Raw genomic sequence first — 21,880 nt, forward strand, 5'->3', positions numbered from 1 at the left:
GAAAGTTGATTCTTGGTGTTGAAGAGCTTTGGGACGAAAAGCTTTCTGTACCTCTTCAACAGCTCTTGGGGGGTACGAGACCAAGCACTGGGCCAGGTAGTGAGGGAATGAAAGGAATCTGCAGTTGATTTATCAATAAAGTAAGGGAAAATTGATTAAAAAAACAAAAAAGAAAGCAAGGTTATTGCTTTGCAAGAGTGGTGAGTAGGTCTGTTGACCTCTGGTAGAGAAACAATTATGTTGGCTTTGTGTTTGTTGGGAAAGTGCTGCTTTTTTTGGAAATGGAGAGGGAACATTTCACAATCAAATAATTTATTCTCCTCTGTTCTCCCCCCAAAATTGGTCATGGGATGTTGTTGCATAAGCATCTTTCTCCTTGAGCAAGGGCAGGCTTTGCTTGGGAAGATGTGCTTATCACAGGTAGAATACAGTTCTCTTGTCTCGTGCCCAATGACTCTGCCCTGTCATGTTCCTCAAGAAGATGGTTGTCCATGGGTTCATCATCTTCTGGTTTTCCCCAACCAAATGAAGTGGTTCTGGTTTCTCCACTGGCTCCCTGATCTTGCTCCCAGTGCCAGCTCTTTGTGGTCCCTCCCTCAGCTTGGCACAGTCCTTGTTTCTCAGTGAAACGGGGTGGCTCTTCCTGTTTTTGATCCCTCCCCATCCTTTAACTCCTCATTCCTGGATGATGAACCCCGAGGAGCTCGGGGTTGGCTGTTTGCCTGAACCTTCTGGGCAGATGCTCAGGTTTAGCTTGAGCACAGGCACAGCTCACTCAGCAGGAATGGAAGCCTGGCAAGGCTCATCCCTGGCAGCTCCAAGCGTCATCCCCAGCTGTGCCTGGCTTGGGGGTAGTTTTTCATCATCTCCTGGCATGGGCTGCAATGGGAAGCACATCTATTCCAAGTAAGCTGCACTGGCTTGAGGGGTTAGGGCTGATTTTGTGAGGTCCCTGGGGAGGGTCCTTCAGCAGCAGCAGGGATTTGGACCTGGCTTATCCTCAGGATCTGACTCAGTTCCAAGGAATGCTTGGGAGTCTGTTCTTTTTGATTACCTGATCAGGAGAGGCCTAAACCACAGGAGCTTCTTACTTGGGTGCCAAGCTGAACACTTTATTTGGCTGTTTAGAAAGGGTTGGGGAGAATGGGGGACCAGTGATGCAGGCAGATCTCTGCTGTTGGGTTTGTGTACAGCACAGGCACGATGGCAGTCCTGTGGGTAAAACTAGAAGGCACCGTTCACTGCAGTATGATTAAAAGACAGCAGGTCTTGATTGGCTCCAGCCATGACGTGAATGAATGGATATGGTGCAGCTCCAGATGGTGACTTCAGTGGGTAGGGTTTAAAGTTTGGGGCCCAGCTGCTGGATTGTGAGGGCAGGAAAGAAGGTGAGCTGGGCTCAGGACGCCCGTGCTTGGTGGTGTAAGATGCACATTGCTTGTGGATGTGTCTGCTGCTGCACTGGTGATGAGCTGATGCTGTCTGGAGTAGAGAACATTTTCTCTTCTGGAGGTGGTCAGTGTTTGGGGTTTCATGGCTCCAGGGTTTCATGGTCCCTTAAAGGCCACCTGGCCCCTCTCCCTGCAGCAAACAGGGACACCCACAGCCCCACCAGGTGCTCAGAGCCCTGTGCAGCCTGACCTTGGCTGTCTGCAGGGATGGGGCACCCACCGCAGAGGCCACACTGAGCACAGGGCTGATGAGAGCCAAACACTTTGCCCTTCTCTTTAACCAACCAACACCCTCTGCCTGTTCCTTGTCCTCACAGGGGCTGTGTCATTGGACCTACTTTCCACTTTGATGTACCTTCCCTCCGCTTCGGCGACGTCCCCTTTGGTGAGTGCACCCTGGGTTTGGTTTGCCAGCCTGCGTGTTGCAAGCTAATGCAAGAGCATCTGTCAGGTTCCTCCCTTGGGGTGTTAAAACCAGGGCAGCGATCACACACGTGGTCATTGGGAAGAGCTCCTGGGAGGAAGCAAGGATGCACTGTTGTGTGAGAGCTGGTTTAACCCAAAGCTCCCAGTCCTCAGCAGCAGAATGAACGTGATGGGATTGCCCAGGAGGTGGGAGCTGGGACCCTGTGCCAGCTCTTCCACATCACTTTCGTGCAAGAAATCAGTGTGCTGTGAGGATGCCTTGCTGTCTTAGTTTTCCCGTGTCACCCTGCGTTCCCAGGGATGGGGCTCCTGCCCCTGTGCTGGCACAGCCTGTGCCTGAGCATCCAGAGCTCCCATTGAAATGCAGATTCTGACTCTGCAGCTCAACCTCACAAAAGGCTTTTTACAGAGAGGATCTGAAGTTTAAATGTGAAATCAATTGTGGATTGATTGAGGGGCCATTATCATTCTGCGCCCAGGATGCCTCTGTTGGTTTTTGTGTGTTTTGTTGGTTATTTTTTTTCCTGTGGACTTTTTAAGAAAACCCCTTATGTTTTCTGAGCTGCTTCCTCCTCTTCCTTCATCACCATCTCTCACTTTATTTCCTTTGGAGCAAATAAAGCACGAAGTGCACTCAGCAGATATGTGGTTATGTAATACAGGGTTCACCCTATGTAATCTGGGTTTATTAATGCAGTCTTTCCGACTGAAGAAAGCAGCTTTTGTATTTCTTGCTACTTCTAACTGCACTGCTACCCACTGCGTCTGCAGCTTTGGGTCCTGGGCAGTTGGCATTTGTCCCTTTTTCCCCCTGTCTCCTTGCTGCTGGAAGTGAGCACTTGGCTCTGCTGATAGGCACACACTCTGCTCTCCCTGCATTTGGTCTTTCTTCCCTGCCTGGACTTACTGCTTCATTGCAGACAGGCAGCACTAAGCTGCCCATGTGAACCTTCACAGGTAGCAGTCAAAGCCAGCGTGGGTGCTGTGTCCCCATTTGTTAGCTGAGGCAAAATATGTTTCCTGCTCAGTTTTAAGCATCAGGCTTAAGAGCAGGCTGGGGATTGTCACGTACTCGGTCTGCTTGCCCCAAAACAGGAGATGCTTTAATAGGAGCTTCTGCTCAAGATGCACGTGGGTGTCCTGTAAGACCTGTGCTGCCTTTTCCAGCCCTGTGTGAGTGCAGCTAAGCCCAAAGTTCCTGCTGGCAGGAGCCTCAGTTGCTAACAGAAAGGAAACGCTGCAGGAGCGTTGCATTTGCAGTGATCAGCTATGGGAACCTTGCTTCTGTCCTTGAGACTGCACAGCACAATGTGTGCACTGAGCACATTAGATATGCAGGAGCTGCAATAGGCAGCAGTGTGACAGCACGGGCATGACCACGTGGAGGAAGGTGTAGTTTGCAGTGTGTAACTGGAATGCTGCTTTGCACAGTGCTGTGGTTCCCAGTTGAATCTTTTCCCTTACGTATCTTTACTCTTAGTGCAGGTGCTCCTCAGTGGCAGCACGCCGCTTGGATGGGTTGGAGGTGGTGGGATGTTGGCACAAACTCAGCATTCAGTCTGAGTTGTTGAATTCTGTTGCTTGGATTTGCAGAATACACAACTCAGTCTGCACGGATGCATGTGCATAAGTGAGAAGCCATGGGCACTGCTTAAGGACAGGGGCAGAGCTCCTTGCAGTTAGAGAAGGAGAAGCCCCCAGCGATGGGCAGCCTGATTCCAAGCCCAGGCTTTTCAAAGAGGATATTCCCAGCAGGAGTTGAGGAGTAATCAGGCATAAATTCATCTTTCCGTAGGCTTTCCCCGCACCTTGTCGTGCCGCCTCAGTAACACCTCCTTGGTGCCCATGACATTCAGCCTCCGCATTCCCGGGGACGGCTCCGGAGCCCCCAGCGTGAGAAGCTCTGCCCAGGTGTCAAACAACACTCACCTCTCCTGGAGGAGGGGGCTTCCAGCCCACCCCAGGCCCACCGAATTCACTGTGACACCCAGCAGAGGGACCATCCGTGCCCAGGGGACGCTGGATGTGCAGGTACGGAGCGTGCTACTGTGCTGATCCCGAGAAGGTTTAGCACTGCTGTCGTTACAATCGTAGGATGGACGTGTTTGGAAGGGACTTCAAAGCCCATCCAGTTCCAGCCCCGTGCTGGGTGCCCCCACACCAACTCAGGCTGTCTCTGAGAATATCTGTAGCCCTCCCTTGGACCCACTCCAACAGCTCCTTCTTGAGAGCTCCTTAGAACCGTTTCTTTGATATACAGTGGGCTGTTAGAGAGATGCCGTCGCATAAAAGTTTGCTGTTCTTGGCTTTGTTTCTTCTCCCCTACCAAGCAGGAGCTGCGCTGACTGCAGTGATCTCTAACGGGGACAGGAAGAGCTGTGGCAGCCACAGACTGTGCAGCACCTGCTGGGCCACGCTTTGCCCTTGTAAAACTGCACTCCATCTGTTGAAGCCAGCAGATTTTGTCTGGATTTGTTCTATTGTAGATGTGGTTCAAAATTAAGGGGCTGAATTTTGTGCAGTGATGAGTAGAGGGGGGATAGCTGTAGTTATTCTGTTTGTGCTTTAACTCGGTTTGCACAAGCCTTGATAACTGCAAGGTATATTTAACGTCTTGGCCATCATCAGAAGATTTATGCTAGTCCTCTGCATGTGGACCAGCATAAAATTAGGCCTGAACCCTGTCTTTCCTTACCGTGGAATGGAGGACCCTGTGCCCAGTGCCATGTCTTGCTCCCTGTGTGGGATTAGCTGCCCTGTGCGTTATTCCAGACTGTTTTTCTTGCCCTGTGGGTTGCTAATACCTGGATCACCTTAAAGAGACCTCCTCGGGAGGGCACCTTTGTTGTCCTCAGATTCTGCACCCTTGCCCCTTTGGTCCCCAATGGGACGTTCCTGGACCAGAGATGTCCACAGCTCCTTGGGAGTTTTGACTTCCCAGGCTGGTGGAGCATCCATCAGAGATGTTCTCTCCCGCCCATTGATCCCAGCTGGTGCAGCTCGTCTCACACACTGACATAGGCGTGTCACACTGGGGGTGATGTTGATGTTCAGTGTTGTGGATACTCTGTCCCTGGAGGTGTTCAGGTTGGATGGGACCCTGGGCAACCTGGTCAAGTACCCAGTCTGGAGATTGGCGGCCCTGCCTGTGGTAGGGGGGTTGGAACTTGATGATGCTTTGGGTCCTTTCCAGCAAAAGCTATATGATTTTATGTTATTCCCTTCTGCCAGGTCACTCTTTGTTCCAACACAGTGAAACGGTATGAGCTGGCGCTGGTGGTGGACGTGGATGGTGTCGGCAAGAAGTTGCTGGCCCTCCTCCTTACAGCCAGGTATCAGGGCTTCCCTTGCAGCTCATCTTCTGTCCTGGGGTTTCCACCACCAGTGTGCTGTTGGGTCAAGCTCCAAACAAGAAGCAGAACTTAATGAGCTTGTTCTGCCCAGCTGGAGCTAAATCAGCTGTGAAAACAGCAGGGCTTTCAGAGCATTTTGTATGGAAAAGCACCTGTGCTCATCTAACAAGCATTGCCCTGGGTGTTTCTCTAAAGGGAGCAGTGATTATAGTCATTATTGGTTTGGTCTGTGGTTCCTGAGGAGCATTTCCAAAGAGTCATCTTCCTGCAAGGGGAGGAGAGGTTTGTGCTGAGTGGTGTCCAACAGGCATCACCCGGGACCTGCTGCCAGCTGGTGTCTGCTCTGGGTCATGAATGCATAATGAAATGGGGAAGGGCTCGTGGCAGAATTGGTGAGCGAGATGAGAGGGGAGGAGGAAAGTAATCCCTGATTTGAAGGAAGAGCTCAGATTTTTCTGCTCTCCTGTTCTTCTGACCAGGCTCTGAGCACTTGATGGAGCTATGGGTGTCCCTGCTCATTGCAGGGGAGTTGGACCACGTGGCCTTTAAGGGTCCCCCCTGACTCAAAGCATTCTGTGTTTCTGTGTTTAGAGCCAAAAGTAGTTGCTGCCTCAGCCAGATTCAGTCCTGGTGTGCTATGCCAGATGTTGGCTGAATTACAGCAAGGATGTAGCTAACCCTTTGTATCTCATTGATTAAAAGTACTCAACGGCCATAATGATGTTATCTTCATAAGCCATTGGCATTTTAGGATGATGCCCCTGGAAATAGCCAGGTGGGTTTGCAGTATTTTTGAGGCTGTAGGTCAGAAATTCCCCCTCTGTGCTTTGATCTCTCACCAACCTCTCCCCTCTCCTGTAAAAGGAGTGCAGATGGGAACAGAAGGAGTTAGTGGCTGTGACAGATGTCCAGATTCTGGGGCAAAGGAGACCGTGGTATGGAAGGAGGGGGAGTTGGGTGTTATGTGCCGTGCATCCTTGTGAGCTTCCTGAGCAGGAGGTGCTCTCGAGGACTCAGAGAATAAACCAACTCTTCCTTCTCCTAGTGTCCCCTGACACCCTTCTGTCTGTCTCTGTCCTAGATGTGTGGTTCCCCTGCTGCGGGTGCTCAGCCCCGTGGTGTCGTTTGGACACTGCTTCCTCCACCACCCCTACCAGCGGGAGCTGACCCTGGTGAATGACAGCAACATTCCTGGCTGCTATGCGCTCCTGCCCCAGGTCTGCCTCTGCTCCTCCTCTTCCCAAACCCTCCCGAGGGGGCTCCACCTCTCGTGCTTTGTCCCTTTCTGCTTTCTCTTACTGGGGGAAGAAAGCTGCTTGGCTCAATGACTCAAGCATGTCGAAGATCCCTCCAAAATGGTTAGAAGTTGTTTGTCCCATCTAGGAGCACCAGAAGGGTGCTGCTGTGCTGTACTCCAGCCCCACGCCGTGCGGGATCATCCAACCCCACAGCTCGGTGGAGGTGCCAGTGACCCTACGGGCCCAGGTGACAGGAGAGCAGCTGATGGTGGCTTCAATTGCGGTGTTTGGGAGAGAGAGATCCCCACTGGTGAGTCCCAGAGGTGTCCGTTGTGTGGCTGAGTTTGCTGGGGTGCTCGTTCCGAGGATTTTCCTGGGTGAATGAGTGATGATGGCTGGGCTGGCAGGAAGGCAAGTCTTGCTTTGCTGGCTGCTCGTTCACTGCGTGCGGTGCTGAAATCAGCATGGCAGCCTGGGATGGGGCGAGCGTGGGCATGGGCCAGATGCTGCCATATGCCTGCAAGAGTTTGTTTGTCCTGGGAGCAAAGGAGGTGAGAGGAGCTCCGCATTGCACCAGGCTGTGTCCCCAGAGATGGTGCATTTACGTGAAGCAGTGCAGGAAAAAGTGAGCTGGATGTGTTTGCATGCCTTCTGCCATAGCTCAGGCCCAAAGGAGCACAGAATGATACAGCAAAGGGACAGCACTGCCCCTGTCCTTGTTTCTGATGACCCTCCTCAGGGTGCTTCCAATGACCCTCCTACACCTTTCCATCACAGAACTCATTGCTTCAAACCCAGCTATGGGCAGGCTTGCCATATAGAGCTGATGTGAGCATGGAATGAAGGGTTCATGGTATCACTCGTGGCATCTGGACTCCTCACATCTGGAGCACAGAGAGGTGTTTTTCTGCCAAGCTTGGGAATGGATGAGGCAAACCATTCCTGGACTAAAACCTCCTAAAATGTGTTGTTTATAGCTACACATATGCAAGAGAAATAACAAAATATAGGCAAAAAGAACCTTGCATAGAGTTTTGGCTGCATCTAGCTGGGATCTAGAACAAATTTAGCTAATTAAAGTTTAATTTTAAATGATATTAACTTTGAAGTAGCTCTGCTAAAGTGTCTTGCCATCCCTCTGAGCATGAAGAAGGGTGTCAGAGGGTTGCTGGGAACCTTAAGCTTTCTGTAACAGAAAGGAAGGTTGACATTTTGAAAGCTGTTTGAGGGATTTAAGCTCTCATTAAAATGAATGGAAGTGATGCTGCTAAATCCCCTGGATGCTGCTGAACGTCTCAACCCGGGCGTTTTGTGGGTCTCAGTGTAAACCAGTCAACAGTAAGGCCAGGCAGTGCAGGAAGGCAAATTTTGCAGCAAAACCTGACATTTGGCAGGACGTTTTCTTGTAAATACAAGGCATGCTTCCCTACAGGATGAGGGTTTCTCCCTGTTGAACAACTCGGTGGTTTCGCTGTCAGTTTGTTTTCTAACTACAGTGTTCTTGCAGAGTTTCTACCCTTGGGTTAACAATTGGTTTCAACGCTTAATTTTTAAATTTTTGCTTGGAGATGAATTTGTCATTCTTTTGCCCAAATGGTTTGATTTTCAGCTGGAGAACCCTAGCTGACCCTAAAGCAACGATTGGCACAGGACTGAACTCATGTGTGCCCATTAAGTTAGCGTCGTGCAGCGTTTATGCTCCAGTTGTTGAACAAGAAGTGAGTTTCTTGCTGTCAGGATAGGTTCTTACATTTTCTGTGGGACTGCCCCGTAGTTTGGGTGTGGATTCACTATTCCAGTGATGTGGGCTGGAAGTGATCTTGCAGATCATCAGGTTCCATTTCTCTGCATACACGCTGCACTGATGGTGTATCCGAGCCCAGTGGACCATGTGATACAAATCTGACCTCAGTAGAGCAACCACAATGTGTTCCCATGAAACCAAACAGGAACTTTCTCTTGTCATCTTGAGTCATGACTTGTGGTGTTGGTACCAAGTCCTTACAGCCTTATCTGGAACCTTGGACAGCTCTCTCTGCCTGCGTCATGAAGCTTCCAGCTCTACTGAACTGGGATTTTCTTGCCTCTTCGAGAAGTCTGTGGATGAAGGGTTGTTTTGTTTGTTTTTTGTTTTAATATGAGCCCTCTGTTGGTGGGGAGGTATCATGGTAGAACACACTGTAATTGGAGCCAAACAGGTTTCCAGCTCCTCCTTCTTCACCATCCCCTGGTTTTGAGGTACAGCCTCCTTGCATGAATTCTGGTTCTTATTGCACGCAGTCTCATCCTATCAATAGGACAGGGCTGGCTGAGCTGGAAGAGCAGTTCTGACAGCTGTCAATGCCATTTCCCCCTGTCAGACATCATTAAAGGTTTTACATTGTGGTTTTTCATGGCTGAATCCTGCTCTGTGCCTTCCGGTGAATCACACAGCATCTTGTCAGCGTGGGAGTTTTGTGCATTCGAGTCTTGTTGGGGTATTGGGGATGGGTAAAAGCCAGCAAGACTGGGTAAATTCTCCTTGTTTTAATGATGTGAGAAGACAGAGTTGTAGGCTCTGCATTCCTCTTCCAGTAGGCTGTACTAGTTCTGCAAGAAAAGAACAGACTGGCAAAGGAGAAAAATGCTGAATGATGTAATTAATGATTAATGACTGCTATTCCTATAGTACCAGGAGTAAACATAAATAAATTCAAAGGCAAGCGTGAGCAAAGGGAGAGAAGCTGGCTTTCTTCACCCTTGTAAAGCTCTCTTCTGTCTTTAAGTTGGGATCACCCCAGATCCTACACCTCAGTGTTTTTGTGTCGTTGTTACAGTGCTAAAAGCTTCAAGCAGCTGTAATTATCCCTCAGTCTAGAGCACTGTCTCATCTTTTTAACCTTTCTTTCTTTTTTGGGGTCTTTTCTACATGCTTCCTGGAGCAGGAAATCCATTTAGTGAGCACTGGAGAAGGCCCAGTTGTCTATGTGCATCCAAGTAAGCTGAATTTCGGCCGTATCCCAGTTCTGCAAGATGCTTCCCAAACTCTGCACCTCTTCAACCAGACTGTCATCCCTGCATCATTCTGGACTGGGATGGTAAGTGTTTGCAGGGCTGTTTTCCAACCTGTTGTGACTGATCTACGGCAGCCTGGGACTTGGTTTTATGTACAATATTTCCATGTCATCATCTCGGAGAGAAGACAAAATACTCTGTGAGCTCAGATGGCTGGCCCTGGTTTATAAATGATTTTTTTTGGAGGGTTTTGCATGCTACTTTTGCTCTAGCTTGTGCCTATGGCTGCAGTCCCATTGCAATTCCTTCCTTCGTCATGGGGCTTACAGGGGCTATCTGCCTCTCAGAGCCCTAATTTATGGGGTTGGGTGATAAATCCACCAGCCTCGTGTTTTCCAGGATGCTAAAGCTGCTGTTTTGGTCTCCTGCTGTCAGACTGCACAGGACAGCAAGCTGTCCTTTCCCACCTCCCATGTGATGGCTCATCTTGAAGCTGTGGCTGCTAGCACTGAGGCTTATAGATCACAGACCCCACTTGAAAGAATGAGCTATTGATTGAAAATTTCACAACAGCGATGTTACTGACTGGCAGCTCAACAAACTGAACGAGATTAAATTAAGGGGCAGTGACAGTGAAGGTATAAGGCAGGTGTCTTGTTCAGAGTAGAAAAGGAAAGTGCTGTAATGGAAATGGCCACGCTGCCCACTTGGTGGTACCCATTGTGTGCAAATTGCTGTTCCTGTCAAGTCATGCTTAGTTCTTGATTTATGGGTAAAAAGAGCAAGCTGAGATGCAGATGAGCTATGTCCCTGCTTTGGGGTCAGGTCTGGAGTCAGCCAGGATGGAGGCAAGCCAGGCTAGAACTGAAAGATCTCCAAAGCTGTGCATTGGCGTAGACAACTCTGTTGTCCTCGTGTCTTAGTTTCAGTAGGGATGGAATCGTTTTCTTCAGAGTGTTTGGTATGATGCCAAGTTTTGGGTCCAGGGGAAGAACGATGTTGATAACACACTGATGTTTCTAGTTGCTGCTAAACAGTGTTGTACAGGGCTAGGTCCATTCACAGCAAAGGGTCCGAGGAGCTGGGAGGGAACAGAATTTGGGCAGTTTACTTAAACTGCCCAAAGGGGTATTCCGTAATGAGGAGTTTTTGGGGGGGTGTAGATGCTCACCTCTCTCTTCTGCTGCGCAGGAGGCTATCTGGGCTCTGGGCTTGGATTTTGGTCTTGCCAAAGCTGGGGGGACCATCTCCATGTAGCAGACCATGCCTTGAAACGTGGCATCAGTCACAAATGTGGGCTGTGGCCGGGAATTCATGGCCTTGTGCTGGCAATGGGTTGCACCAAAGTGTGAGGGTGGCAGAAAGCTGTGTCCTCCCCAGGGTGAGGGTCGTGTGTGGCTTTTAGAAAGGGCAGGAATGCTTTTATCGCATCAGTGTCTTCCATGAATCCATGCCCTCTCAAAATTACTGTATTTTGGTAAACAAAGAAATTGTCATTCTATTCATCTAGGGAAACTAAACTCATAGTATTCTCCTGCACTCATTGGCCAACCAAATTAAAGAAGTGGAGAAGTCTTCGAGGCAGTGACACTCCTACAAGCAAGAGTGACTCAGCTGTGTGCTTTTCCCAGAGGACAATAGAGAGGGACTGGTTATTAAATGTTCTGCTTGGCAGCCAGCAGCCGGGCTGCGGCTGTGTCCTGGCTGGTGAGCCCCAAGGCTGAGTGCTGGTGGGGTGAGCTGGGACAGGGAAAGCAGATGGAGGCAAGCAGCTGAACCAACCGTGACAAATTAGGCTCCGTTGTCGGTGGCAGTAAGTCCCACACATCAGTTTTGATTTATTTATTGTAGAACATCCCCTTGGTGGTGCACTGAGGCTGAAGCGGGACCTGAGCGGTCCACCAGACGTCTCTCTGCTGCTCTTTGCAGGGCTGGGGGAAAGCAAAGCTGGAGGATTTCTGGCTGCTAGGGGGGGTTTCCTGGTGCTTTTGCTGGGAAGATGGTGTTGCTGTGGTGCCAGGAGCCTCACTGTGGGAATTGGTTGCCCCCTCCAGTTCCAGGACATCAGACATCTCTAAGCAGTCAGACCCCACATAGAGGGTGGGGGTCACAGTCATAAGGTTGGAAAAGACCTCTCAGATCACGATGTCCAAGCCAAGCCCAGCCCACCCCCACAGTGTCCACTGACCAGGACCCTCAGTGCCACATCCCCATGGTTCTCGGATACCTCCAGGGATGAGGACTCCACCACGTCCCTGTTCCACTGCCTGACCTGATTGTTGGAGGCAACAGTGACTGTTCTGCAGCATCACAGCTCCTGTCTACCTTCCTTGTTACCCAGACAGCACTGATTTCCCAGAGACACTTTTTTCCTTTTGATGTACAGTATAGCCAGAAAACAGAATTGATATATTTTTTTGAAACGTCCCCTGCCTGGCAGAGATCCTAGGTAAAGCATTAGCCTTGTCTCTGCTCAGCTGACTGGTCTTAAGGAAATGTGGTTTGGGAAGGAGGACACTGCATTCTGACTATTGAGTTCTGCTTCCCTTTGGACTTGTGCAAGGCCAGAAGGACCAGAACCCTTAATTAACTGACTGTACATAGCGTGGTGGCTCCCCTGTCGTTCCTTGAGAGCTGTCATCCATCTCCCACGCTCTCTGGTGCTCATTACAGCCAGATTTTGGCAGCTCTTACTCTCAATGGAAGTCTGTCCTGCAAGGAGCTAATGATCTCTGTGCTAAGCTTCTTGATTAAATGATCGATCCCAACCCTTGCTTAGCACTCAGGAACTCTGATGTCCAATAGTGAAAGCTCCTGCAGGAACAAAAATAGCCACTGTCTTTGTCTATTCAGTGCATTACAGCAATTGCATCGTTTCCCAGAGCACTTAGGGATAAGCAAGGATCGGGGAAGTTATCAGAAGTCAGACCATAGATTTGGGGTTCCTATAGATGGAATATATGGGACCACTCACTTCCAGCTCCTAGAGACTTGGAGCTCCAAGGGATTTCTCCTCCATGGGAGAAATTGGGGTGGTGTGGACAGTAGCTTCCCTGCAGACCCAGCACAGCCCGTTTGTCCTGGTAGGTCTCCTGCTGGCTGCTGCCCCTCACATCCAAGTTCTAATGCAGAAATGAAGGCATGCTGCAAATCTGGGAATTCAGAGCCTGTCTCCATCCAGACAGCCTATCACTATTCCTCAGCAATAGTTTCTTGGGCACAATTTACTGCCCGACTTGCTGCCAAGCTTTGATAAATGAGCTTTGTCATGTAGCAAACTTGCGGATTCACCTCTGGAGCAGAGCTATCAGGTCTCCTTTTCAAGCGAGCTACCACAGTCAGCACAAATCAGAGGAAGAGCTGTACCTTAATGTCAGTGAAGATCTCACACCCATGCTTGGTTTGGACATGTTCTCTGGCTGGTGGCAGCGCAGCGGGAAGGGATGTATGGGCAGGAAGGTTTGTGGTGTCACCCACTTGAGGGTGGAACAGGTTGCCCAGAGAAGCTGTGGATGCTCCATCCCTGGAGGCATTCAAGGCTGGATTGTTTGACATCCCTTGGATTGGTCAAAGTTGGGTGAGTGAAGGGGGGTCCTCTACCACAGAGGTAAAATACAAGTTGCACAAACCCCTGCATAGTTGGTTTCCAGACACCATAGCTTAGATTTTGTGAAACATACTGTGTCTTTTTCCCTTGTACCTTCAGCCTTCCCTTTCCCTGCACTCGCAAATCTCCATCGCTCCCACCCTGAGCTGATCCTGCTCCTCTTTCAGGATGGCAAAGATTCGTGCTGGAGGGTTGAACCCAGTCAAGGTGTCATCCCCCCCGAGACAGAGGTGTCCGTGGCTGTCATAGCCAACCTGGACGACACCAAGAAATTCCGGGACAACGTGAACATCTTCGTAGAGCACAGCAGCACCAACACAATCCCTGTCCAGGCTGTTGGCGTCGGCACCACCATCGTCACCGATAAACCCTTTGCACCACAGCTCAACCTGGGGCCACACTTCAGGTAGGGGCTCTCGGGTTCGGGATGCGTTGCAGTCCTCCAGGTCAAGCATTCCTCTTGATATCCCAGCAACACTTCACTGATGGGAATTGCTTTAGAAACACCTCACAGCTGTTTGAAAGGCATTAAGCACTCGCCCTCAAAAGCCACCACAACGGAAACCAGTTGCTAACTTGTCTCTGAATTGCCCTTAGTTATAATGCATTTATTTCCTCACTTTGTCAAATAGAGATCTGGAGCCAAAACAGCAGGTCCCGGAAGCCTCTGGCTGAAAAACACTACGTTACCAGTATCAACATATTTCCTTTTGCAATAACGTTGCTTGCTTTCTCACTCAGTATGGAGTATTAGCTCACAACAGTGTAAAACCTGGTGGTAGCTTGTTAGCAACTCCTTGACAAAATGAATGATGCTGTTTTATTTCTCCTCTGCCTGGCAGAGCAGTAGAATTTTTTGCCCTTGATCAGCTCACTTGTCTTTCCCTGCTGAGCTTCTCGTTATTAGGTGTAGTTTTCCCTTGTTTCTCCTGCCTGGATTTTTGTATTTGTTATTATTTTTTCCTGCTGTCTTTTCCATCACAGCCGTGGAATCCCAGGGCATGGGGTGGTGACTGGGGACAGGCATGGGGGACACTTTGTATGACCCAGCCTGAAAGTGAGAGGAGGATAAGTCTGCCGAGGTTTGGGCAGGATAGATCAGGAGTGTTAATTGAGAGGGCTCATCTCAAAGAAGGGGTTCTGTGTCTTACAAGCCGGGGAGGAAGGTAGGTCCTTACTTACAGCTTCTCAGAGCTGTGGTCCTGCACCTGGCACGACTGTTCTGAGTTCTCTGTGAGATGCAGTGTCTCCTGCTGAGTCCTTACACAGCAGACATTTCTGCAGTCTGTTTCAAAGACTCGTTGCCTTCTGTGTTTGCATTTAGCTCCTTACGGCGGGCGCATGTTTTGTGCTGGTTTTGAACTCTTCCTGGAGCCATTCGTTCCCTGCCCAAGCTGAGATTTATAATGGGTAAAATAAAGGGTAAAATAGTTACTCCAGCCTTGCCTGCGTTTAGTGTTTCTTTACATGAAATAATCAATTTCCATTGAATGCTCATTTAGGTTTATGTCTCACTCTAGTCTAGGGGACCCTGCTGGTCCCCTCTGCAGACAGACCTGCTCTTGCTACTGTGTTCATGCTGGGAGAACATCCATCGATCCCATGTACCCACATCCCATTTATCTTCCCCAAGCTGTTGGGGGCAGCAAGGGAAGCACCTTAGAAAAATACAGTGAGTGTGGAGCCCCGAAGTTAGTGGGCATGGTGGTGATGGGTCAGCAGTGGGACTAGGAGATTGTGGTGGTCTTTTCCAACCCTGCTGCTTCTATGAAAATAGTTCCTTGCAAGCAGATCAAATGTTGCATGCTGATAAACTTGGGACAACCGTGGTCTGTCTTCTGCTGTAGCCAGCAGAGTGCTGAAGCTGGGTGGCTGCTGGGAAATCCCAGCTTCCCTGACCCTCTTCATCTCTGCTTCTCTTCCAGCCTGAGTCCTTGCTCCTATCGTTTCAAGATAACAAACAAGGGAAGGCGCATCCACCAGCTCTACTGGACCACAGAAGGCTTCGCCCCATTCCGCCGGCATGATCCCCTCCCAGCCGTGGGTAGCACCAAGGACAGCCCCCCCCAGGGCCCCGTGTTTAGGCTTTGGCCTCTGAGGATGGAGCTGATGCCGGGCAGGACGATGGAGATGAAGCTGGAAGGCTTCTCCAGCACCCCAAGGGTAAGGCTGGGTTTTGGGCCGAGCCTTTCTCATCGCTTTACATCCATGGGGTCGACCTCAATGCCCCTTGGCTCTTACCAGAGAAAATGAGCGTTTGCCTTCAGGAAGTGTTTAAATGCCTCAAGTTACCATGGTAGCACCGGTTGCTTTCCTTGCTGGCCACCATCAGTTGCTAAGGCTTTTCTTGTTTCTATAGCTACCATAAAGCCATCTTGCTGATATCAAAATATTGTCCGCGTTAGGGGGCAAGCAGCGGGTGATAAGGTGATAAGGCGATAAGGCATCCCATGCTGAGGTGGAAGGGAAGGGCAGAGAGAAGAGTTAAGCTCTGAGAGATTAGGAAGTAAATAAATAATAATTAAACAGCAACAGCATGGAAAAGCAAGGCGATATATGTGGGGAAGCATCCACAACACCTGCGGAGGGGGCAGCGTCTGGGAGCAGCAGATTTTTCCTCTGTGCACAAACACAGACAGAGGGCTCGTCTGGCACCGAGCTGCAGAGGAGAGAAGTGAACACAGCAGTCAGCCCTGGACTCCGCAGGAGGATGTGCTCCACGTGAGGAACTGCTCCCAGAGATGGTTACCATTAACAGCTGGGGCTCGTGTCAATATTTCCACACCAGTCCCGCTGTCCTGAGGGCAGTTGGGCTGTGCACCCGTGAGCTGCAGCCCGAGGTGTTAATGGGATCACTGCATGGGCTCCTTTTGCCAGAGGAAGGACCAATTCAGAGGGCTGCAGAATGTCTTGGGTTGGAAGGGAATCGTGCAGGGAAGCAGCCAGTGAGCAGGAGTGCCCCAGTGATAGCAGTTTTGAATGGTGTTTGAGAATGGTTAATTGATGGTAGTGGAGGAAGATGTGGTAACTCACGTGGTGGGACTCATCAGGCATATCATTTTGCAGTTCTGAGCTCTAAGGAGAATGCTGGAGAGAGAGGGGTAAGGAACCATGATAAAACTACAAACATCAGGGCACCGGAGAGGGTGTTGTGCTAGGAAAGCTGAACAGGGATCTGTGAGCTTGGCTAGGGATCCTGGGGCCAAAGCCCTTGGGGAAGGCTCTTGCCTTGCTTGTGTGGAGCTGGGTTGTGGGGCTGCAATGGGGGTGGGAGGGGGATGCATAGAAGTGATACCACAAGAGGAACCAGGAGAAGTCAGAGTGTAGGAGCACTTGGGCAGAGGACTGCCACCTGAGACGCTCTGTCACATGCGTTTCTCCCCTGTATCCTTTCCTCTAAGCTTCCAAGGGAAGGCTTGTCATCTTTGGGCCCTCTTGTCACCCATTCTCTTTAATGCAGTTATTTTTGCACTGATGTCCTATTGCTTTTGGTAAGAATTAAGCTCAGCAGTGAGGACATGGGGACTGTGGTATTGCAGGTGGTGACGGAGCGACTGCTGTGCCGTGCCATCATAGGCAGCAAGGCAGGGAAGACCCAGATCATGCAGGTGGACGTCACGTGTGAGTTTATTGCCCCTGTCCTGCAGATCTCCCCCAGGGAAATCACTTTCCGGGTAGAGAAGGTAAGTGGCTGGGTTGTGTCCTCAGCAGTAAGGCTGCTGACCTAAAGCCTTCAGAGTGCTTATGTTAACAGAGCTAAGTCCTCTCCAAGTCCATAGAGCTTTGGTTCTTGATTTGAACAGGACCATCCCTTGCTTTCTCACCTACGTAATGCTGGGATTGCAGCTCCCTGACAGGGGCAGACTGGGGCTGCTTCTAGAGCAGCATCAGTTTCTGTATTTGGTATAAAGGAGGGTTCTGAGGATCCCCCAAGGCACACTGAAGTCTGAGCACCAGTCCTGTAGGGAGGCTGAGGAAACAGAGAGTGCTGTGAGCAGCTCAGATTGACAAGGAAATGCTGTCATGGTCTCTTGTCTCTCTGCCACTCTCTGTGCTGTTGGTGGAGATGTTGGCTCTTTTCATTTCCCCCTCACATTCTTCAAACGAGCTGCAGACATCCTTCAGTTGCACTGATGATAACAGCAACGCAAAGCAGGTGCCCTTTGGTCTCTTAACTCCTGCTTCCTGCATCATCCTTCCCTCTCCCACGAGTCGTCTGAAAAAGAGAAAATAGTTCATTATTTAGTGTTGGTATTTCCAGGTCTCTTCTCCAGCTCCCTGGCTCCCAGCATAGCCCACAGTCCTGTGAGCAGCTCAGATTTAATGAGAAGCTCTTGGCTCCTCCCTGGTGCCCACGCTCAGTGTGCCCAGTGTGTGTGCTCCCCTTTCCTGGGTATGATGGCATGGCAGATGTCTGAGAGCAATTCGTGTAGAGCTCTTTTCCCAGTCACTCTGACTGACACAAGTGGAAACGAGCCTTGCATCTCTCAGCCCAAAGCTGGAGTTGTATGATGTTCGTTTGCTTTGTTTTAGTCTCGTAGAAGCAGCTGCCTCCTCTTCGGTCCCATTGCTTCCTCTGTAAGAGGCAGTGATGTCTCCAGTCCCCTGCAGGAGGATGCTGTGGCTTCTGAAAAAGAAAAGAGTTTGATGAATGTTGAGAAAACCTCTCTAAAAGAGCAAAAAGCAATTAGAATGGTCAATAGGGAGATCTGCAATTTAGAGATTGAAAGATGTGAAATGCAGCAGAATGGGAAGGGGGCCCATGGCCACTCCTTCTCCATTTGTTGTCTCCTGTCTCTGTAGCGACCCAGTGATGTCCTAACTGCTCAGCACAAACCTCTGCACTTGAAGAACATCTCCTCCCTGCCACTGAGTTTGGTGGTGCTCATGGAGCAGCCCTTCTCAGTCTGTGATGCAGAGCAGCAGCCTCTCTCCGCTGACGCACAGGTGAGCAGCCTGGGCTTCGTGGTGCAGCTGCAGGAGCTGAAGGTGTTTGGTCTGTGGGTCAGCAGCAGCCTGGCCTGAGCTAAACCACGTTTGAAACGAGCTGCTGAAAGAAACAAGCCACGTTTTGTATGAGTACATTTGCGTTTTTCCTTTCCTGCTGCAAGCCTGAGGCTGCAGTGCCATTGCCCACGTTCTGAGTGTAAGGATGAAGGACCTGTTCAGGAGTCAAGGCTTGCCATAGTGCTGATGTGGTTATGTAGCTTTCTCAGGTCCAGCATTCATCAGGCCAGTACTCGTTTATCATACAGAGCAGAAATGTGAGCCTGAGATGGCTGGTTGGTGGCCTGGTTACAACCCCTGCCATGGGCAGGGTTGCCAACTGCTGGATTAAGCACTAGGTCAGGTTGGCCAGGGCCCCATCCAGCCTGGCCTGAACATCTCATATCCTTGCAGCCACTAAAGCTGGAGACCGGGGAGGAACTTCACCTCTCTGTCAGATTTGACCCTGCTTACAAAGAGGATTTGAACATCTGGGTAGCAGAGCGGGCCCTGAAAATACGATTTCTCGAGCACCCTCTTGAGGAGCAGGTTGCCATTCGGGGAGAAGTCTTCTCCCCAAATCTTCACTTCGAGACCACGACCGTGGACTTTGGCTGCATCTTGAATGACACTGAGAACGTGCGTTATGTTGAGATGACCAACTGCAGCCCACTGCTCGTCCGGTACCGCTGGTTGTTCCTGGAAGGCAGCCACGTGAGCCAGATGAGGTACGTGCCTTGCCCTTTGCTCCTTCCTTGTGTCCCGAGTGTAATTTGTAGAGCCCAAGGCTGTGTGTTTGCAGTCTGACAAATTGCTTTCAGCTCCTCCATCTGGAAATGTCACCTACGGGCCACGGTCAGGGTGAGCGCTCGGGGAAGAGGTGACCTCCACCAGTCTGAGGCTGGGAGGGACACGACGTGTCCTACAGCTGTGACTGTAGGCTGTAGGAGCCTGCAACACTTCAGCCTTAATCCATAGCCCAGAATCTCACTTTCTTACCTCTGAATCTTAGAGTCATTAAGGCTGGAAAAGACCAACGTCAAGTCCAGGTCTCCAGCTACCACCCATGCTGCCCACTGAGCAGAGCTGCCCCATGGATTCCAAGCCCAAGAGCCATTTTGCAGTCACGCTGGAGCACATCTATCAGCACATTTCCAGCCATTCTTCCCACTGTGGCCTCTGTGCATAGTACAAAAGTCTAGTCTGGATGGTTTTAATTACAGCAGCAAATGGTTTTTCCATAATGCCCTAGGAAAGTTAACCACTGTGCATCGAAGTGCTGCTCTTCTAAATAATACAGATCATCAATAAGCAGCTTTGTTTGGGGAATTGGAGCTGGCTCACAGCAGGAGACCTGCTGGGGACTGGAAATTAGCTGTGGCTGTGTGGAGGGCTCAGGGGAGGATCTGGGCTCTGGGCAGCCCATTCTCAGCTGGGTCTGACCAAGTATCAGGGAACCTTTTTGATGCATGGCACCTTCAGGAATGGACCCTAAAGGTTTCCAGTCACGCAGAGGGAGGTAGGCATGCAGGAGGGGAGCAGGGCTGTGTGATCATTGCTTGGAGGCCACTGTCATCTCCTGGTAAATTAGATTAGGGTTTAATTACAAGCTAAAGGGAGAATATAATTTTGATGATAGAACAATGCTTATATTTTATAATAACAGAGAAACAAGCACATTACACCAAAGCCTGTGTGGAATTAATTTCCTCTGGGGCCACTTGTTGGCTGGTTGCCTGGTTATCTTTACTCTTATTTAAAACCTCTTTGAGTTTTTGGAAATGTGAGAGCTGAGTTGTTGGGCTTTTTTGGCTTTTTATCACCCTGTCCCCACCTAAATTGGCTTTGCTGGACCTGAGCCTGCAGGCAGTGGTTCCTGTGGAGGATGCTGTCACCCAGCTCCATTGGCTGGGCAGCACCAAGGAGCTCCAGCACTGGGCAGCATGGCAGCCCTTGCTCCATTGGTCTTGAGCATAGACCCTTTGCTGGCTTGTTAGCAAGGAGGACATTACGACAGCTCCCATTTCTGCTCTGCATCTTAATTAAGCATTAAGATACTCTCCCTGGGTCCTTCAGCAGACACCACGTGATTCTCCGTGGCAGAGCTGGAAATGAAGACAGTCTCCAAGCTATTAACACCTCAAATTGCTCATTAAGAGCCCAGCAGAAGGGCAGCGTGTCAGATATTATTTCTGGTCCGCATTAAGCACTGTTGGTATTCTAAATTATCAGATCAAACTAACTCAGCCTGACATGGAGGGAATCAAACATCGGGTCCCATGAAGGTGAGATTGATGAACTGTAACTGTCCATATATCCAACCTTGCTGGAGCCCATCAGAGATGGAGATCATCAGGGGCTCCCAGCATCCATCAGACACACATTTATTTTGACCAGGAGAGAAAAATGTTGCTTCTCTGTCTGGACAAGACTGCCTAGGTTGAGGCTGAGCTCAGTCTCTCCCCTTCCTTTGCACTTCTGATGACTCCAATCTGAATTAAGCACTGCACCACAATGTTTTCTGCTGCACTGGGGTCAATTTCCAGAATCACCCTGCAGGAGGTGGAGCAAAACTCAAGCACCACGTTTCTTATCTTTTAAGATTTCTTATCTTCAAGGTTTCTTCCACGAAGACTGACTTGTGCCCCTTTCCCAAGGGAACCACAAAGCTCCTCAGTGTGACTTGAGATTCCCATCGAAAAGGAAAGCATTACATCCACAGAGTGCACCTCTCAGTCCTTGATCTGGTGCCTCTGTGATGGGAACTTCGTGGCTACAAACCCAGAGCAATGCATCGCCTGCAGATCCTTCACGGAAAGGGTTTGTTGAGCTGAACAGTTAGGAAACATCTCTCTCTTTTCTACCTGGGATTTTCTCTGCCAGTTTACTTTGAACAAATAAGGAATCTTTCTCCTCCCAAGTGGGTCTTCGATGGCATTAATAATTTCTTGTTGCTCTGCCCTCTCTCCTGCCATGTCCCCTGGCAGGCTGCACTGCAGGGACCCTGCCAGCCAGGTTCCTGCCTCGTTACTGACAAAAACAATCTCTTGTTATACTTGATGGGGCCTTTGTTTTTGGTGGTTTTATAACAAGGAAGAAATGGAAAACAGAGACAGTGAAAAACAGTGCAAGGAAAAAATCTGACAGCAGTGCTCTGTCAGCTGCCAGAGGAGAGAGGCAGCAAAAAGTTATATGTGAAATGCGTGTTTGCCATGCCCTGGTACTGGGGGGGGTCTCACGTGAGGGACAGGAGCATGTACCCCTTTCCCCCCAGTGCTGTTATGGGCCTGCTGTGTCTCAGAGAGCTTACAACAAGCCCCTTGGGGCATCAGATCTGGGGCTTAGGTAGCTCCAAAATCACTGGAGCTGTGATTTCTCAGTTTGGAGTGCTGCAATTCCTGCTTGGGATGCAAGCCAGCTCTCACCCGTGGACAGAGATGCTGAGGAGATGAAATGAGGGAAAATTCTGGAAATTTACTCCCAGTTGCCCCTTGGAAATCTGACATTGGGCTCGAGACATCCCAGAACTTCTGACCATCTGCTCCTCACCTTGGTCCCTCTCGCAGCATTTTCATCCTTTCCTCCATTCATCCCTGTATTTGGGACAGCAGCCCCGTCCTGCTCAGCTTTCCACACCCCTGAGCACCTCTTGGCTTCACCCTGGAGATCCTTCTCCTTTGTCTTTGCTGGTGCCTGCCTCCATCATCCCATACTTGTCCTGGTTTGCCCCTGGGCCGAGCCGTCCCTTGGGTCATCTCTTGCCCCATATCACATGGGGCTGTGCTCATGTGTGCCTTTCCCGAGAGTGTGTCTATCTCTCTCGTG

The 21,880-nt window shown here is 50.1% G+C and overlaps 1 protein-coding gene across 1 annotated transcript in view; it reads left to right on the plus strand.

The window, feature by feature from the left end:
• Positions 1 to 21,880, plus strand: part of HYDIN (HYDIN axonemal central pair apparatus protein) — an 80,220-nt gene that overhangs the window by 36,448 nt on the left and 21,892 nt on the right. Inside the window, exons 12-22 of the mRNA XM_065734211.1 lie at positions 1,769 to 1,836; positions 3,673 to 3,908; positions 5,109 to 5,209; positions 6,312 to 6,447; positions 6,614 to 6,778; positions 9,393 to 9,545; positions 13,237 to 13,475; positions 14,995 to 15,232; positions 16,609 to 16,752; positions 17,873 to 18,016; positions 18,470 to 18,783. Coding sequence (XP_065590283.1) covers positions 1,769 to 1,836; positions 3,673 to 3,908; positions 5,109 to 5,209; positions 6,312 to 6,447; positions 6,614 to 6,778; positions 9,393 to 9,545; positions 13,237 to 13,475; positions 14,995 to 15,232; positions 16,609 to 16,752; positions 17,873 to 18,016; positions 18,470 to 18,783 — 1,938 coding nt within the window. The remainder of the gene's footprint in view (positions 1 to 1,768; positions 1,837 to 3,672; positions 3,909 to 5,108; positions 5,210 to 6,311; positions 6,448 to 6,613; positions 6,779 to 9,392; positions 9,546 to 13,236; positions 13,476 to 14,994; positions 15,233 to 16,608; positions 16,753 to 17,872; positions 18,017 to 18,469; positions 18,784 to 21,880) is intronic.

This window comes from Cyrtonyx montezumae, unplaced genomic scaffold, assembly GCF_038088225.1.
Source record: "Cyrtonyx montezumae isolate F1298 unplaced genomic scaffold, pur_monq_1.0 scaffold_17, whole genome shotgun sequence".
Classification (NCBI taxonomy): Eukaryota; Metazoa; Chordata; class Aves; order Galliformes; family Odontophoridae; genus Cyrtonyx; species Cyrtonyx montezumae.